Source organism: Aplysia californica, unplaced genomic scaffold, assembly GCF_000002075.1.
Source record: "Aplysia californica isolate F4 #8 unplaced genomic scaffold, AplCal3.0 scaffold00711, whole genome shotgun sequence".
In the NCBI taxonomy this organism is placed as follows: domain Eukaryota; kingdom Metazoa; phylum Mollusca; class Gastropoda; order Aplysiida; family Aplysiidae; genus Aplysia; species Aplysia californica.
The window spans coordinates 169,896-183,669 of NW_004797981.1; the positions used below are offsets into that span (position 1 = coordinate 169,896).

At 39.6% G+C, this 13,774-nt stretch overlaps 1 protein-coding gene across 2 annotated transcripts in view; it reads right to left on the bottom strand.

Moving 5' to 3' along the window:
- Positions 1-6,744: 6,744 nt before the first annotated feature.
- The window catches only part of LOC101861002, a 51,783-nt gene continuing 44,753 nt past the window's right edge, over positions 6,745-13,774 (bottom strand). The window contains exon 11 of one of the 2 annotated variants that reach the window (XM_005108713.3): positions 6,745-8,036. In XM_005108713.3, the coding sequence (XP_005108770.1) occupies positions 7,914-8,036 (123 nt within the window). In that variant the 3' untranslated portion in view covers positions 6,745-7,913. The remainder of the gene's footprint in view (positions 8,037-13,774) is intronic. The other variant, XM_013088257.2, reaches the window with a different exon arrangement.

Sequence of the window (13,774 nt, forward strand, 5' to 3'; positions counted from 1 at the left end):
GTGTGTGTGTGTGTGTGTGTGTGTGTGTTTGTGTGTATGTGTGTGTGTGTGTGTTATATGTGCGAGAACGTGTGTCTATATTTGTGTGATTGTGTTGTGTGTGCGTGGTTTTTTTTTTTCGATGTCTGTTTGGCAATCTATTGAATACAATGTTGCTCATCTTCTTTGTGCTGAGAGCTCACTCTCTCTCTCTGTTTGTCTCGCTCTCTCTCTTCCTTTCTTTCTTTCTTTCTCTCTCCCTCTCTCTCTCCCTCTTTCTTTCTTTCTTTCTCTCTCGTTCGCTCTCTCTCTCTTCTCTCTCTATTTTTCTTTCTATTTTTCCCCCCCCCCCCCAACTTTTTATTGCCATGTATCTCAGTTCGAGCAAATGTCTCTTACGGCACCTTTCACCAAGCATGCACGCATATAATGATTTGTTTTGGCTATTGCAACGTGGCCATTAGCATCTCTAAAGTCAGGTGTTCTTCCACAAAAATGGAAAGCCCTTAAACATTAGCTTCACTGAAGGCTATTCCCTTATAAAGCTAAAATTGTTACAATGTTTTATCAAACTGTCACAGAATTTCAGCTTTACTATTCAAATACTGAATTTTGATTTTGCTCTTCAGATATATGCCCTAAATAAGCAAAATAAAAGCTCATTACATCTCATGGCATTATAAACACATTTAATAGTCAACCACTGTGGCAAAGAGTATCACTATCAACGAACTTGGCCAAACGTTGATGTCCTTGTTCAAATCACCGTGGTAGTCACGGTGGTAAACAACTTTTCTTGCCTCTCAGTCAGGTCTCAAACTGAGAACCGTTTCACAAAGGAAACTATGTACGTAGATAACAGGAGGACATTCCTTTGTGTCAACTTCATCATTTACAATTTACACTTCCAGAAAAAGTTCTATAAAGTGCACTTGATATTGGCCAATGTGAAAACAGTAATGAACCTGTACAACATTGACCAAAATGAAAGAATGACTTCTTGACATGAGAAAAGAGTAAGATCTACAATATACACATCCAGATTTAGTTCAATAAAGTGCACTTGATATTGGCCAATGTGAAAACAGTAATGAACCTGTACAACATTGACCAAGATGAAAGAATGACTTCTTGACATGAGAATAGAGCAAGATCTTTGGACAACCAGGAGCACCTTCACAGTGCTATGAAACCCACAGTTACAACATAAAGGCAAAATAAACTGAATGCGCATAAATGAATCAAAATTGTTAGTTACATACAGTATAATCCACTTTTATCGACATCTGATGTATCGAAATTTTGACATATCGACATATTTTCCAATTATACAATTTTTCCTTCAATATCTTCACTAAACAATTTCTCTTGTATTTATCGACTTTCTTTTCCGCCCACTCTGCTTTATCGACATGCTTCCTGAAAACCTGGCGAACCCCACAAACATAAATGAGGGAAAAAGCCACGCTAACGATCAACGCATTAGTTCTTCATTAAGTCTGCATGTCTGCCAGGTAGCCTATTTGACATACCACCAGGCTTTAGCAGGTTATATAAGGCCTACACAGTGTAGTCTCCAACACAATACAGTGCATCACCACAGATGTGAGCGTCTCGCGCGATAGGTATCACCTCCCTACCCCCACTCCCAATCGCTAGTATAGAATTTAAAAAAAAATAAACAACTGTACATCTACAGGGCCCTTGACACAGCCTAGCGTCTGATCCAGCAAAACAAAAATCAGCTTGAGTTTAGGTAAAGTGTAGCTGGAGCTCTAGGCCTACAAGTACAAAACGGTAACTGGTTGCCACTCATTTTTCCTCTGCCCAAGGCAGTCGCGCTATACAAAGGAAGCCAAACTGGTCATTTTGTCTCTAGTCTCTTCTAAAAGTCTACTACAGATCAAGATGGCAATCGATGCTTTCCCATTATACCACCAAACCTGCTGTAAAAACAATTTCATGCTCGTCCCAAGGTAGGCAGTAAAGCAGGGTTTGACTGTATTCATCTATAAAAATATGCTTCACTCCATGTATTAGAGGAGGGCTGTGTCTGTCTTGTGGGTGTCGCATTCAACGAGGATGCCAAGACTGGCTTGTTGTCCTCGTTGGATTCGACCTCTCATTGAGCGTGATTAAGACTAAAGAAAAGAAAGGAGACATGTTATTAATAATAATAATAGATAGCATTTGTATAGCGCATATCCCCGCTCAGCAGCAGGCTCTATGCGCTTTACACTATATTATTACCCCAGCAGACCATAGAACACTCCGAAACATTCTCAGCTTCCCCATTATATTACACAATGTACCAATACCAGTAATTAAAACAGCTGTTCCCACTGAAGACGAAAATCTCAAACCAGAGCATCAATGTGTGCGTGTTTGAGCTGTGTTCTGACCGTCATTTCTGCATTTAAAAATATTTTTACCCCAAGCACTTCTCGAGAGGAAATATACCCTCTCACATCTAGGCTTAGATATACAGAAAAGTAAAGGTGGGAGCTTGGATTTTCTGATCAGGGGAAGAAAAGAAAACTGAAAAAAATGAAGGTCTCGATCTAGACCTACCCATCCAGAGTTCATCCAGTTTTCACACACGCGGAACGCGTTCCCACCACCCCCTCCCATCCCCACCGTAGGCTAACTCTCGACCAACCTCTTGGCTTTGGGGCCTATATTAGGAGGCACACTAGATCAAACAATATAATGTGTTGTTAGGAATTGAGGATGGGCCTTAAGTGTTTTGCGTGAGATTGAGAGAAAGTAGAACCATTCTTCGATTTTGGGGCCGCTAATTCAAATTGCTTTTTTTAATTTGGTTTCGCGACCTCGTTGAAAGGGACTTTGGTCTATTTGCAACCTCGAAAGAACGGACGTACATTTACAAAGAGATATGTAGAGGAAAAAATTGGGGATAAAGGATTGCCTCGTTGGAGCCGACTTCTCGTTGAATGTGACCTCGTTGAATGCGACACCCACTGTAGTCAATTCAGCTTGATCCTGCAAACTGTATATACAAAGGCCCACTACTGTATCCAAAGATTGGTTGTTGACAGATAAATTTACAGTAAAAGGTACAATAATTCATTCAATCCGAGTTCTTGAATGTGGAAACAAGACTAAGCAGACAAAGGGGGTGGTATTTCTGGTATGAATTGCCCCCCTTGGCATCGTTACTTTTAGTCGTGGAAGAAAGTTTCGGCAGACCTGCCACTCTATGATGAAATCTCAAAATCAGGATCTCAGGGGGGAAAAATCTCAACAGCAAATCACAAAGTTACTGCCAAACTGACACATTTTCCAGGGTGTCCATGAATATAATATACACATGCCCTTCGTGGGTGTGTTTGTGTGTGTGTTTTATCATTATTTTTTTTAAAATCCTGAAGCATCACGTCAAGCATTCCAAATCTACGTGTCCAACACCTCGCCCCCCAAAAACCACAAATAAGTCCCGAAAGACACTTCTACCAGTGTGCATAAACAGACGGTCCCCGACACACGTGGAACTCACACAACGATGTCCTGTCATGTGATGCGAATGTCCGATTGAATTGAAACAGTTTTACTGACGGATCCAACTAACTGCGCATTCACACCAAACGCTCGGACAAGCGACAGTTCTTCTAGGCTAACGACATCGGCCAACCGACTAGATGTAGGCTACTAGCAAATCTTTTATCCCTCATTTGCTTTCAGACCAAAGCAACGACAATGGCTGAGTGTTAGTCTAGTCAGCACAGTTAGTTGTACGACTGTCGCTCGACCGAGCGTTTGGTGGGAACGTGTATTGCAGTTACTAGACCTCGGACAAAGCTTGTTTTGAAAGTAACAGCAGAACCACGAATATTATAGATTATTTATATGTCGCAATTGTAGCATATTATTATTAGACTATTATCGGAGGATTCTCAGTGTGGGCAAAGATCAAACACAACTTGGGGCAAGTCAACTACTAAAAACGGACAATAATGCTCAAAGTTCCTACTGACAAAAAGTTCAACGGGTGCTTCCCACGATAAAATCCTGAAGCATCACGTCAAGCACTCCAAATCTACGTGTCCAACACCTCGCCCCCCCCCCCCAAACCACAAATAAGTCCCGAAAAACACTTCAACCAGTGTGCATAAACAGACGGTCCCCGACACACGTGGAACTCACACAACGAAGTCATGCCAGGTGATGCGAACGTCAGAGGCAGAGTAAGTTTTCAGAAAATCCGGCGAAACAGACTGGAACAAAAAATCAGGTTACATATTATGTGATCAAAGAAAAATCGGGATGCTTAAAATTTGGAGCTAAAAAGTGTCATTGGTCAGTAGTGATGTAGGCCATATTATATATTTTAGGTTTTCTTATTTACTCAAAATTTTTGTAAGAAGTGGGAAGCGCTGTGAACAGTCCCATTTTCCATGTGAAGGAGATTTCTGTCCCCGGAGAAAGTTGCATTTGAAAATAACAAAAAGTTGCATTTGAAAATAGCAAAAGTTGCAAGAAAAATTAGCAAAAGTTGCAAGAAGATTTGCAACTTTATTGCAAGATGCGTAAAGCTAAAAAAATGTGATGGAATACATTGTCGGTATGCCAATTGCAATCAAAGTAACCAACGTGAGTTTTATTAGATCAAAATCAAAAGTAAAGTACAGTGGAAACCTGATATAACAGGGATAGTGGGACCAGAGAAAAAGTCTTGTTCACGGCGTCACTTTTCGCCCAATTCTGTTACCTTTAGTTAGCGTGACTCAGCAGCCTGCCGGAGCTCCCCGGCTCGGGGTCACGGGGTTAATGAGCCCTGAAGCGACTTAATTGCCGCAGTCGGTTAAGAAGTTCGCATTTTTGTCTACGTTTGAAACAATATAACTTCTTCCCCATCCCACACAGCAAACCATTACGCACAAGTACTAAAAGCTCAATGTCTTGAGATTTATTCTGCGTTAGAATGGTTTATTTCTGTGCCATAGTTTTTTTTCTTGATAAGTGTTTGTAGAGTACTCAATATGTCCTATTTTAGTTACATACTTATGAATACATTATTGTTATTTTAAAAAGGCACGACAGATCTCTCCAAAATCTGCGTTAAACTGACTACGAATATCATGTCTTTTACTTTTACCATGAGAAATCTTAAATCTGCGCGAGTAGTGATAGTGAGTCGAGTTATAAGTATAAGAGAAGAAAGATGCACATCTGCGTTTTTTAATGAAAGACACTCAGCGTTAGCCATTAAATAAGAGAAAGTTACTCTGCGTTTGTTCATGAATCATGCTGTGTCTGTGGCAGCCTGCATACAACTAAGAAAGATAGGCCTATATTATGAGATTTTTAAAAAACACAAAAGTGTGTTAATACATGGGTAGAGATGAACTTCTTGTATGGAATAAACATAACGACAGCTAACATTCATTCTTAGTTTTTGTGTCGGACATATGCGCTGACACTTATTAATGTAAAGAAATCAGAACATTGTCAGTTATTGCAAATGGTTTTATAGAAACGAAAATAAAAGCTGGAAAAGCCTGGTGCTGATTCAGTGTTGCTGGAAAGCTGGAAATTATTCTTATAAATCAATCACGAGAAGTCATCCCTATTTTTCAGTCAACTTACAAAACCTAGATCTAGCGTTTTAAGAAAAATAAGGAATAATTTATGGAGTGTAACTGATAGCCTACTGTTCATGTATTACATTGTTGTAGATGTATTTTGGCACTAAAATCGGTTCGCACTTTTTCATAGAGCGACATCAGGGTAATTTTGATCAACTTTAGAATATTCTCAATTATATTAGACACATAAAGTAGTATTTGGAGGAATTAGGCCTACTTCATAGCGAAATGTGTGCCAGATGGAAAAAGTTGCAAAATTACAGCTTCCTATTGTACGCGCAGACACCATCTTTTCTGAGTATCAGCACCAATGCTATGTCGTTCATGTTCCAAAAGTTCGACAGTTTTTGTTGTGCTTTTCATTTTATATTTATTTTTTTCATTCACAGTTGTACACATTTTTTTACAATTTAGCATTGCGTGTCTAACAAAATAACCAGACGAGTTACAATGTCCGTTGTTTTTTGAGTCTCAAGAGCAGAAAAGCGAGCTTTGGGTGCGTTAAATGATAATTACCATATATACAAGAATACACCTAAAACTGTACGTTGAAAAGTACCAAAAATGAAGTCAGCCCAGAGAGAGCGGCGACAGGGAGCCGACCCACGTGATCCCGACGTGATAAGGTGCTCAGGGGGAAACCCCCCGCTACAACTAAAATTCCACTGTCGGTGTGCCATGTGTTATATAAGATCCCTGTTCAATCAGAGATGCAAGGGAAGTAAGCATTTGTGAACTAATCCAGCTGTATTATTTATTCATGGGAAGTTTCCCTTGCCACAAGTACCCACAAACAAGGGTTTTGGTCATGTGGCAGGCCTGTGCATGACACAGTACGCGTGCGTGTAGCTAGGCTTATAGGGCTAGATCGAAGTTTGTAGCACACCACAGCCCTCCCTCTGGCTTCACCCGCTGCGTGTGCTTGCAGTGGCGTGGCTTGCGTGGGCTTACTCCATCACTGCGTCTCTCTCTCTCACACACACACACACACACACAAACACACAAACACACACACACCCTTTTTACACATAATGACCCTTTGTCCCTGCTATAACTGATTGGGCTCCAATGAGGCCCTGTTATTGCCGATAACTTTTAATAGAGACAAAATGTAGGAAAAATCGGAGAGATATAAAAAAATCCCTGTTATTACCGGATCCCTGTTATTACCGGGCCTGTTATATATGGTTTCCACTGTATGTGAATGTCTACAAAAAAACAACAACAACTGGACTGTGCACAAGCAAATGTCATTTAAGTATGAATATAAAATAGATTATCTATTGATGTAGATTGTCATTAAAATGCTCGTTGGAAATGTCTCTATGCAGGATATAAAGTAGACTAGGTCTCGATACAAAGTGAAAAATTCAACTGAAAAAATCAATATATATATATATATCTGTAAAGTGGTTGTAATGCAGAAATAAAAGTAAAAGGGACTTGATTGTTTCTTCAGACTGAGACCTGTGCCTACAGTTAACGAAAAATGTGTAGAGAGAGAAGCTTCTCTCCACGTCTACTGATGTGCATGAGGAAAAAATGTAGCGCAAAGCCACACCAGAAAGGGATGGCACAACATCGTGTGTCTGGGATTGATTTACTGTAGATCTAGATCTAGCTAGAAGCTGATTTAGTACTCTCTCTCTCTCTCTCTCTCAACAATCTGAATGAAAGTGCGCTAATTTTAAAAAGATCCTGTAGTTACTGGAACTCTCTTTGAGCCAAAGGACCACAAAACATTGTCCGTTATTTTTAACTTAGAACCGGCTACAACTCTGCAAGTCCGTGAAAATGGCTTCCTCAGGTCCTTGGCGGGATTTCCAGAAGATTTTAGGGGAGAAATGTAGAAATCATGACTTTTTTCAGCGTATGATTATGCTATAGCTCTTTCAAAATTTCTATATAGTTTCCTATGGTCTTTGTATCTCTATCATTTATATATTTTCTCATTGCTTACATCTAAAGGTGCATCCTTGTTCCAAAGACTTTCCCCTGACAAGTGCAAGTTTATCACTGATAGTAATAGGGCTAAAAATATTTTGAGGATAAAATTAACCCCCAATTTTTGACCTCATTATAGGCCTACATGTAATCAGAATAGTGCACATTAGACAAACAAAGAATTTAAACATACAGCAGGTTAAAGATATTATATTACAAAAAGCATACATATCCATAAAACTTGAATAAAAAATGTATTTACTAAATGTGTCTTGACAAAAGATGTGCTGATAAAAAAATAATTTTTATAGATATTTAATTTATGTAGATCTATGGTTTAAGGAAAGTAACAGTTTGTCAAAAAAAGGTGCTCTACAGGCACATTTATCTGTACTGCCGAGTCTGCATTCTAATGCGAGATGCCTGGGCCCTCTGTAAACTCCTGGGAGAATTGATGGTAGGACGTCGAGGGTCAGTCAGTGTCTGTCGACCACGGAATCCAGGGAGCTTAAGGTGGAAAAAAAAAAAGAAAAAACAGATAACAAATTTGTTCTTAAATCAGCAACATCTTATGGAAAGGCAAAGGCAAACGAGGAAGCTTTTGAAAGTGAAGGTAAAATAAATTCTCAAGGTAACATGTAATTGAAGCTTGAAAATTTCTAAATATATTTAATACAAATGGATATTATTACAGTAGTATCCGCCTAATATCCCACTGCTTACAATTCCGGTTTGCTTAAGTTAAGATCCCACTGTTTTAAGAAAATAGAATTTTTACTATACAAAATTCACCCTTAAGATCCGGCCCTGAAGGGCTACTTTCGGATAAGATCCAGCATTTCAGATCATAATTTACGGATAAAAAATCTGGTCTGGCGCGGCTCATCAGCCAAGCAGCGAAAATTTGCTATCATTGTACTACCTGTTGCATCACAGTTTAGCCACTCTTGTGAACGTGATTATATCTCCATAATAAATCTTGAAGAAAAGTTACAATGTTTACCCCAGACAGGATCACACCGAGGTGTGAACTTGTCGACAAGTTGGTTTCCCCGAACATCACACTTGCATCTGAGCTTTCCACCTGAGCTTACATCATCACTCTGGGTGGGTAGGGCCCACAAGTCTGCATCAGACAGGATCACATCAAATTGAACTCTTCTCTGACCACTGCAGCAGTTGTTTTTACTCCCTAATTTATTGCTAGACAGACTGGGTTTTAATTGGTGCGGTCCATAGCGAGCTGTGGTGCGGTCACAACACAATGGTGTGTTAGGACAGAGATGGGGGAACTCGGTCAGAGATGGAAAGCTATAAATTTTGGGCAGGTAAAGGGGAGGAGAAATAGGATCAGCATAGATCTTGAGACTAATGATAGGATAAGTGAAAATAGCGTGTCTCATGCCATTGTGATTGGTTGTCAAGGTTGACCACTCTTTGCTCGCCATCAGTCATTAACCCACCCAGGGGGTCACGTAAGCTCATTTCAGAATAAGAAGAGACGATTTTACCGACTGTGGGCCTGAACATGAATCATTCTGGATTCTTCTCCCCTTGGTACATTGGCTAAGATCCCGTTCACCTAAGATCCCGCATATTCCTTGAGCCAAAGCACCGGGATCTTAGGTGAAGATAATAATGTATAATAATAGATAGGTTTTGTACAGAGCAAACTCCTGCTCAACAGCAAGCTCTATGCGCTTTACAATCTATTATTACCCAAGCATACCTGATAGCATTTTGAAACAATCTCAACTTCCTGGGAAGCATACCAGTGCAACCTGCCATTTTATAGGTGCTAGAAAACTAAAAACATACAGGTACTGACAAGACCTTTCGCTGTCTATGGCCAAGTACCCATTCCCACCTGGGGGAAGTGAGGAAAATTAATGTAAAATGCCTTTCCCAAGGACACAACGCATCAGGCACGAGTCTCAAACCCCCGAACCCGCAACCTCACGATTACGAGTCCGGTAGCCTAACCACTAGACTACCATATATATATGTATATATATATACATATATAAATACATGTATATACATACATACATACATACATACATACATACGTGTTACGACGCGGTGGAATCAGGCGCTCGTCAATTTTGGGGCGTGTCGAGTTATTGGTATCATCTAAAAGCTTGTTCACTGGTCTTGCTATGGGTGAAAAAAATACCCATCTATTTTTAATAGAAGTCAAGATATTTGAGATAGAAGAAGGTTCAGTCGTCTGGTTTCAAAGGTAGAATTAATGAAAAAATGGCCACCAAAGTCTGGTTATTTCCATAGCTTGATAGTCCGTGAACACTGAAAACTTTAAATTTTTTGTTCCTTTAATTATCGTTCTTCGGGTAAAATCCACCCAGAAATTTGTTCTTAATTGGACAACAATGGTGTTAAGCTAAAAAACAGTAATTCGATAAAAAATTGCCAAACTGGCAGAAACATTCAGTTTCTTCTATTTCATTATTTTGACAAGCACCAGATTTCACCATACCGCCTCACATATGTACTCATTTCAATTCAAACCCTTTATAACTATTATAAGAACATATTATGTAAAAGAAAAAGCTGACCTATCATAAGCTTATTATATAGTATAGTTTGAAGAGAAAGACTACTTCAAAAGAACAAACATTATATAAATAGAAATGATGGGAACAAAAAAGCTCCAACTGAGAGTATTTATTTGAAATCTGTGCTGGGGTGTAATACAGTGGAATTCTGTTATAACGAGACGTAGGGGACCGGTGCGAAATGTCCTTTATACCAGGATTCTCGTTATAAGGAATCCAGTAATAAATTCAATGGAAATAATAAGTAGGCGTAATCTATGAGTTTGGTGTTCTGTTTATTTCTTTTTGTTATCTACCCTTATGATGATATTGTTCAACATGACCTCTTGGTCTTACTTAATCAAAAATCGAATCAGGCTTCTTTCTCAAGCGCTAGCGATGTTGACAGCCCAGCGTTGGCGATCAGAAATAATGCGCTCTGAGCTAACTCGCCCGCTGTGTTGTCCCCCACCCCACAACACCCCGTGGTGTGTTTCGTCTGCTTGCGCATGTTACTACACATTCACTCCATCTATCTCAGCATTGTGACCTCTCCATCCCCGCATCGGAGAAGTGGTAGGCCAAGATAATCTAGACTAGGCTGGCCTATCATACAATGCGTTCTGCTTGTCTGTGCTTACCACACCCTCCCCACTCATTCGCTCCGGCCTTCTTTGTTGGCAAACGTGGGCTCTCCTATTCTTTGTTTCGCTCAAGGAGTTGATGTAAGGTCCTAGGTTTCGCTAGATCACCCACAAGTTTCTCAACTGGCGAGGTTTATATGTATAACTGGCCTGAGCGCTGTGCACAGCAGCAGCAATATTCCGCTGTAACCGACTCCCGTGTTTGTCCGATTGCGCTATAGCAGTATTTTATTTACAAAGATAGAGAAGGGAAAAAAACGGGGTTTTAGAATAGTGTCTTAATAACAGACTTCTCGTTGTTTCAGGGCTCGTTATAAGTGGACTCCACTGTAATGGATTCTGTTTTAAAAATTGAAGAATTTATTAAGCTTTAAAGTTTGAAGCAAAAGCGAAATGGCAGTTTCATATTAAATACAATACAGAAAGCATACAAAAATTACACATTGAGATGTGAAGGAACCATTACTTTAAAACTTATGTGACAGCAAAATGAAAACAATGATAAACACAGCCTGTAACTTTTTTTTCCTGAGAGCATTTTGATAACATGTTATATTGAAAAGTATCCCTGATACTGATGTATATAAACAATTGAAGTAAACATACGGTATTGAAAAGGAAGTACTGGATTGGAATACTATGAAGGATATTGGGCTGATTCATTCAGAACTGTTGTATGTTTAGAAAAGAGAATTTTAAGAGGTCAATATGAAAAACAGCAATGGAAATTTTACTTTCAAAGTCAAATGTAATTACGATAAAAAAGGGCTTTAAACGGTTTGAAAATTTTATCGCACCTGGAGTGGGGGCGGGGACTTACAACACCTTCTCCACATACATTCTTCCTTTATGAAGCTGCGAGCGCCGTAAAACTTTTACTAAACTAACAAAAAAGGTCATAAATTAACCTTCGCTGGTAATCGTGTGTCGAAAACGGGAGGGTCTAAGCTGGTCAGCCAAACATGCCACTGACCTCCGCCCCTAATGTAATCTAAATTATTCCCTTTTGTGCTATCCAGGTTTGACAACATCTGTCAATTTTATGGATCGGCAAAACTCGACGTCCTAAAAGTACTTAGACCCAGTACAGAACCAAGGACTCTGCCTCACGCATACCATCACTTACACTCAGATGTTACACAACTCTCACTACAATATATGCAATTAAACAGAGCTCAATACCACCCAGCACATGACTGCATTTTCGAAACATGCCCAGACACTGATAACTCATATCAGACCTTTCGGCCTCAGAGTCCTTGTAAACCTCAAAAACATACACCTTTCTAAACAAGACATCGAACAATTTCTTTTCCCCGATACCTCCCTGCGTGGCACCTCACCAAGGCAAAAGGAGACTAACAGTAACAGCAAATAACACACAACAAAGCAAGCACAAACACCAAAATATTTAAAGCAGAATACAAAATACATATAAAAATACCCTGGTGCAGAGCTCATCTTCACAGATGGCTCTAAATCGGACTCAGCTGTAGGCGGCACCTCCCTGTCTTGTACTTGTACAGCACACACCAGAGGAGACTCCATCCCGAAGCCTCCATTTTCTCTGCAGAAGCCACTGCCATTGACATGGCATTGAAATTCTCCTAACACATTTTTCCTTATCCTATCGGACTCTCTGTCTTGCATCACCTCACTTACAAACTACACACTCTTACACACAAAAATAGTTAGGTTACAACAGAAAATACACTGAAACCGGGAAAAGTAGGATAATCGTGTTCGTATGGCTACCTAGCCATGTGAGCATCCGAGGAAACGAAGAGGTGGATATCCCGGCGAAGGAATCACAATATTATATTGTCCCTTCTCATGGGATCAAAGAAAAGCACTCTCCAACGAACTGACTTATTAAAAATAAAACGTAACAGTCTGTGAGAGACACATTGGAAGAAACAAAAATAAACAATAAACTTCATAACATCATGCCCAAACCGGGTCCACGAAAACCTTTGGGCCTCTCCAGAAGAGACGAAACCTTACTCGACTACGTATCGGACACACTTCCCTGACACATTCACATATATATTACATATATACCTCCTTCAGGGAGATGAAAAACCGATTTTTGGGACACAGACTTTACTTTACCATTAGACACATCTGAACAGAATGTCCAGACTTTGGAGAGACCCAAAGGAATACATTGTATATTTTAGATGCAAATAATTGCAAGCCGTCTTTGATCCCGCCAGAATTCTCGATTTTATAAAGGCCATTTGGCCTTTACAGTTAATGGTGAAAAACATTAATTAAATTTCAAATGTTATTTTCAAATGTTATTCTAAGCTAAGAATTTTTTACCACAACTGTTTAACATTTTAATAGAAATATTGACCAAAATCAAGCTCTGCAGTGAACTGTTGTGAATACAAACAACTTGTTCCGCGTGCTCATGTCACTTTATGAAGTTGCGAGTGCCGTAAAACTTGTACTAAACTAACTAAAAAGGTAATAAATTAACCTTCGCCGGTAGTCATGTGTCGAACACGGCCCTGAGGGTCTAAGCTGGTCAGCCAAACATGCCACTGACCTCCGCCCCTAATGTAATCTAAATTTATTCATCATGTCTTACAGCATATTCTATTGCTGACTATACGTCATTGGGTTCCAAATTTACCGTGTGAGTGAAATATCACGCTTTCTATCCCCTCCGAGTACGTCGCGAGTCTTTTGCAACCCTTGTAATATAAAACATCGTGGGTCGCTTCAGAGCCAAATATATAGGCCTAGAGGTAATTAATAGGCAAATGGTTTTAAATATAATGCCGCGCGTTGTTTCTGAAACAGTGAATGAGTGATATTAATGGTTTTCAACCGAGACAAGCTTATCAAGATACCGTAACTAGGTTGTCTCGTTTTCTACCCCATTCTAGAACTTCCAAAATCTAGCAGACTAGATCTAGACCAAGAGTTACTTTACCGTCTGGCATGTTATAGACGAGTAATCGATATCAAATTATATCAGAGATCTTGTGTGTGTGTGTGTGTGTGTGTGTGTGTGTGTGTGTGTGTGTGTGTGTGT